Source organism: Pygoscelis adeliae, unplaced genomic scaffold (genome assembly GCF_000699105.1).
Source record: "Pygoscelis adeliae isolate BGI_AS28 unplaced genomic scaffold, ASM69910v1 Scaffold139, whole genome shotgun sequence".
Taxonomy (NCBI): Eukaryota; Metazoa; Chordata; class Aves; order Sphenisciformes; family Spheniscidae; genus Pygoscelis; species Pygoscelis adeliae.
Window position 1 is genome coordinate 998,468 of NW_008825613.1, and position 6,000 is coordinate 1,004,467.

Below are 6,000 nucleotides of genomic sequence, written 5' to 3' on the forward strand. Positions count from 1 at the left end.
TCCATCCTGCTACAGGGAAAGAAGCCAAATGTTTCTCAAGTGTAATACTATTAGGCCATCTGAAAAAATAAAAAAAGAAGTTGAATGGAAGGAAAAAACTCTTATCTATAAAATCCCATCAGGATTTTATGGGAAAAGGGGTCAAAAAGCATATTTTCCCTATGAGCAGTGGAACAGAAACTTAGACCTTTTTTCTTCCCTGAGGAGAAAGCTCAGACTTCTCTGGCTTTCTATTATTTGATTTGGAGAAGCTGAGAAGCTATAGCCATGGGAATGAAGTCTGGAAGTCAGTCTTGTAAGAGGGATTCTTAGCAAAGAAAACGTTGAGTATTGTAGGGTATACTGTTAAAAAAGAAACTTGAGCTTTTTGGTCATTTACCAAGAGACTCAACAACTGTTTTCAACCCCAAAGTGTCCACTGTGAGCACATGAGTAAAACAGCATAAGATCTAATTTTTCCCCTTCAGGCCACTCTTCCCTACTGATACAGTGCCAAGAAGTTTAATTAAATGTCAAGTGTTGCAGCATTTGTGCCTTGGGGAGGGGAGAGAGAAAGTGCTGGCTGGCACTGAATTTTGAGAGCACATCATCACCATTGTTGCCATTGTCCCACTTGCCTGCGAAGGGTGTCAACTTACCTTTCCTTTGCTGATTATAAAGAAAGTGTCCCCTCGAGCACCTTGTCGTATAATATACTCTCCGCTTTCATAATGCGTCTGTAAAAAAAATAAAATTAAGATGAACAAACAGAATCAGAGACTGTTATGCAGCAGGCAGATTGGCAGTTTTGCAAGATAACACTTAAGGAAACATAACCCTGGACCCATTTTATCCCAGTTTGACATTGGGCATGATTTAAAAATTGTCCTGTGTCAAGGAATATAATAATTAAAATGGAACTGTTTATGGCTTTTCCCTTTTTTTTCTTTCTGTGCGAGTGCCAGCTTTTGCCCAGATGAATTATCCTCGCGGCCTAAATCCATTTATACTAAGTAAACCAGACAGAGGAGTTTTCAACAGAGAATACAGCACATGAACTAAACTGCAGTAATATGCCTGTTGTAAAAATAGTTCTTTTCCATTTTTTTCATTGGTTTTGTTATTTTTCCAGCTTTGCTAGCAAGGGCTTTATTCAACAAATAATTTATGCTCTTCTCCTGTTATTATAGTAGTTTAATCCATCTTTTTTGCCTTGTTTTGTGGAATATTCCTTGCTAAATTTATGTCACAGCTTATCAACACTTGCACCTAAACTTAACAGGATAGCTTCATCCCTTGTATTACACCATCAAAACCAATATGCATTTATACATCACCAAAACAATAAAAGCTGGTGTGTTCTAAATAAAGACTCTACATACATATTAGCCCCCCCCCAACCCTGGCATTTTCTTCAGAGATGCTCTACCCCCTGCAAATTCAACAAACATCAGTTCAATAGCAAGCAGAGGCAGGGGAATGCTAAGAGCTTCCCACCCAACATCTTTACCTACATCTCTTACTGGACAAATGACTGTTGTTTTCTTTTAATCAAGCCCCTGTGGAGAGCTGCAGGCATCAGGTCTGCTGTGCCCCAGCACTGATTTGTGACAAAACCTCCCCAAAAATGCCCCTGCACTCTGGCTCAGGTGTTCTTTGAAGCTACACTAAAGCACAAAGCCCCAGAAAAGACCACCACATCTTTTAATCCCAAAGTATGTATAAACAACAGCAAGGAAGGATTTGAGCTAAGACAGAGGAATTAATCAGAATCCTAGAATTTGGGTAAGCTTCAGATATTTTCTTTCAAGGGTATTTTATTATCTGCGTTTATTTATTTATCTTTACACTCAATCTTTTTGGTGCCACTTACAGACTGATAACAGACTCCAACATGAAAATAAATAGGTAAAGGCTCATGTAAATGTATCTGCTACATCTGAGAAAAACAACTCCTTGCTTTGAGAGCACTGGGCATATAGGGATATTAATTAATGAAAAGTAATTGTCCCAGGAAAAAGAAAACATATCTAAGTGAACTATAATATGGAATTAATTAGGTTAGTTCTTTAAAATACATATAGTTAGGCTGTGGATGCTTTCACCATCCCCAGAAAAATTCTGGGTAAATAAAATCAGAACGTCAAAGCAGTATGTTAGTAATTAATATTCTTCAGACCCTCCAGAAGATTAATAAATTTAAAAATAAAGTTCTCTATCAGAATCACAAATACAGAATATTATCATGTCAGTATTCAGAAAAGGGACCAGAGAAGGTAGGTCAGGAAGTCTTAACCTGTGGGTTGCCCAGATCCTGAATGGGCTCTGATAGATGTAAAAACTGCAGCATTTTTCCTATTTCCATGTTCCAGAGTGGGAAGAGGAAAAAAAGCCTGGAGGAGACCGTGGACACAAACTCACAGAGATTTACTTCTTCTGTGGGGTGTTTCTGGATAGCAGATTTTGAGGATGCACATTTCTGAGCATTCAGGTTGAGACTCCTTGAAAGGGCCTGATTTTATGAGGTGTTGGGATCGTACCCTCTCAAGTGGAATCTTGTAGGCACCCAAAAATCTAATAATTGAAAATACTGGTCAAAAGGTTTCCAATTTTAGTATGGGCAACCTATATTCATTAGATATACTAAACTGCTACTGCTTATATGACTTTTGTGCAATTTTCAGCTGATACTGCCTTACAGCTTACTCTCAACTTCTGGCCAAATAACACATTCAAAATGACAAAACCTTCTTCCTAAAAGACCATTTCTTGGTCTTAGTCACCAGTTACAACTGCACCAACCACTTAGCACTGAGACTCACAGTCCTGCTGCCTGATTCCCACCCATAAGTCCTCCCACCCATTCCCACCCATGAGTCCTCCCAACCTTCCCACCCAGGCTTCCACACAAGGAATGGAAGGAGAACAAATTTGAGTTTTGAAGGATCCGAAGCTGCCTCTTACTTTAGCAACTCCTGCCTACTGTATTTATTTTTTTTTCCTGGGCTCTAATATCATTCAAACTACTGCAAGTCCTTCTTCTAACATTCAAATCATACTCCTCTAGTCCCTCCTTGAGTGCCCAATTGCGCAGAGCTTTCATTTCGCTTGACCTCCTCCTCATCAGCACCTCTCCCCATGCCCTTCCTGCAGTCCACGTCTTCGTCTTTATGTATTTCAACTCATTTCTTTCATGGCTAATTCCACCTGGCCTTACCACAATTATTCTTGCTTGAATCAACCTGTCCTTCCTCATCCTCTAACAATGCTCTTCCTCTTAAATCCTCCTTTTCTAACACAAATCAACCCATCCATGTGCTTTGCCCTTCTAACCGAATTATTTCTGTCCATTTAGACTGAAAGCACTGTGCAAAGCAGGCAAAGTGCGTAAGTGCTCACTTATGACACATGCAAATAAAAATAATTACAAGCCTCTTGCTTTTAGCCGGCCATGTATAAGGTAGCAATATGTTCTTAGGCACATACGGTACCATTACACAAAGTCATGTGAAGCCAAAGAAGCACTTTGGCAAATGTTGCACATATTCATGGTATAGCTGATTCACATTTTAGCAACACAAGCTCCATTTCACCTAGAGAAAACCAGTCCAAGAACAATATGAGGAAAATCAACAATTCCTACAGCTTTACAATGGTGTGATGGCACACACAAAGGAATAATATTTGAATTAAAATCACAAAAAAGAAAAGCAGTAAAGCAAGCGGGTTCAATGTATCTTGACTAGCTTTAGACTGACCCCACTGCTTCTTCTGGACTTGCATTTGCAAGATTTAATTCAATGGCTGAGCTCTAGCAAGCTGTTGGAAGTCAGACTCTGTTGAAGGGGATCCTTCTGATGGAGAGAACAACAATTTGTTGGCATCTCTTAAATTCTAGCTTCAAAGCCCTGTATATACTGGTCAAAGAATTTCCAGAATGCCTTTAAAATAGGTATTAAATATTTTTATCCCACCTTTGCAGTCACAAATGAATAAAAAAAATTATGCAACTAGTGTAACACCCTGGATTTGGGCTTAGAACTTGAATCTTTTTGTTTTTAGAATTTTCTCCCAAGAGAAAGGGACTCTGGACAGAATACCATATTTTCAGAGGCGATACCAAAGTTCAGTGATGAAAGCTATTTTAGTATCTCAGATAGATTTCACTGAAACCTAAGCATCACATAGGTTTTTGAGCATACTTCTTAAGACATAGCTCCTTCAGACCACAACAAAATTAAAGCAAAACACAGAAATTAATTCCTAGCTGGCAGAGTTGACGAGACTATGTTAACTATTCTTACATTTTCTTCTCTCCAGCAGAAAACAAGAGCTGAAACCCAGCGTAAAAATGGAACGGAGAAAACCTGAAGAGAAACACAGGCTGCAGAAATACAGCTGTATGAGATAACCAGGCAGAAAAGCTAATAGTTACAAGGGTCTTGTGTGTACAGGGGGGAAAAAAAGGTTATAAGCTAAGGCATCGAGGTCGCAGTTTGGCATCAAAGCTTGAGAAGGTCGGCGCTCAAGAAAACAGCGATGATAAAGACGAGAAATAACTGCTGGGAACACTCATATACCAGCAAGCCACAAATGTATATTTCATAAGCTTTAGCAAATGGGGTAAAGACTCAGCTTTGATGAATTCTAAATGCTACAAAATTTAAAGCATTTATCATGCTAACTAGACTGTTGTTTTATAAAGTAACACCGGGCCCTTAAGGTACTTCTTTATGGAGTAAGAGCTGCTTTATCACCTCTTGAATAAACCCCCGGCCCCCGGGTACCCCATTTTCCCACATAATAAAGAATTTTACCAGTCTAAACCAGTAAGGGGTTGCATCCTTAGCAATGCAGGGATGCCCATGGGGATGCAGAGTGCAAGCCAAGCTCGCAACCCAAAAACTCGTGTTTATCAGAGGATAGTTAAGTGCTCCAATAAGAGTTTCTTCCTAAGAAAATAAGTGATAAAATAAAAATAAGTGATTAAAAAAAAAGTGTCTTGGGTTTTCTACTTTTTTGGCACGTGCAACACATCTGAAATTAAAGATTGAAGGTTTCCTTAAAAAGAAAATTTTAATTCTTCCATTAATATTCATAATATTCATGGTTTTGATTTCAGCATCTGTCCTACACATGGTTTAACTCCTATAAGCATTTAAATACTTGTAAAATAAATGTTCCAAGTCTTTCCAGTGGAGCTCAGCTCTGAACTCAAAGCCACAGCATTATATTTACAGAAAGAATGTGTCAGGCAGGAAAAAAAAAAAAAACAAAAAAGAGAAAGCTCTAATTAGCTTTCTCAGGGAAAGTAGAACAGGTCCTTAACCAAAATGTTTTAGTAGGAAACAAACCCGAAATACATATAAGCAAGAAAAAGTCATGTACATATTACATATACTCGAATTTCCCTTAAATTTACTTCATCAACACCAAGGCAAGCCCAGCAGGAGGAGGAAAAATAAAAAAATGAAATTAGAGAGCCAGCCCAATTAGTATTTCAAAGTCCCTGGAGTGTTTCTCAACTGCTGTAAGCCAGCACAGTGTCAGTGGAGCATTTCCAGCACCTCAGACCAGCCCATCCTCTGACCCCTCAACCTTTACTTCTCTGTAACTCCTTTTTTTTCCCTTGCAAATTCTGCATAATGCCAACTTGTTAACTCTCGGATCCTTACCTCAGACAACTGCCAGCTTCTGGTTTCTAGTATAGTGTTAAATAAGAGTTTTCAGGATCAGGAACACCCTTATTTCTAACAATACTTGGGATTTTTTTCAAACATCTTTTGTGATTAACAGAAAATTAAGGAGCTGAACTAATAGTTTTTTGGTTTTGTTTTTTTTTTTTAAATCTAATTGGTTTGTTACAAACTAATACAGCATACTAGAAAACCTTTGCAGCAAGGAGACCTGTGTAATCATCTGTTTTCCTTTATAATCCTCATTTTCTCACCAAGAACTTAAAGGGATCACTGAGTTCAACAAAATAACATTGGAAAGGGCTTGATTTCACCTGTGTGAGCT

General features: G+C 38.5%; 1 protein-coding gene across 1 annotated transcript in view; it reads right to left on the reverse strand.

The window, feature by feature from the left end:
• The window catches only part of LOC103924282 (cGMP-dependent protein kinase 1-like), a 360,077-nt gene that overhangs the window by 22,800 nt on the left and 331,277 nt on the right, over positions 1 to 6,000 (reverse strand). The window contains exon 6 of the mRNA XM_009332774.1: positions 639 to 716. Within this exon, the coding sequence (XP_009331049.1) occupies positions 639 to 716 (78 nt within the window). The remainder of the gene's footprint in view (positions 1 to 638; positions 717 to 6,000) is intronic.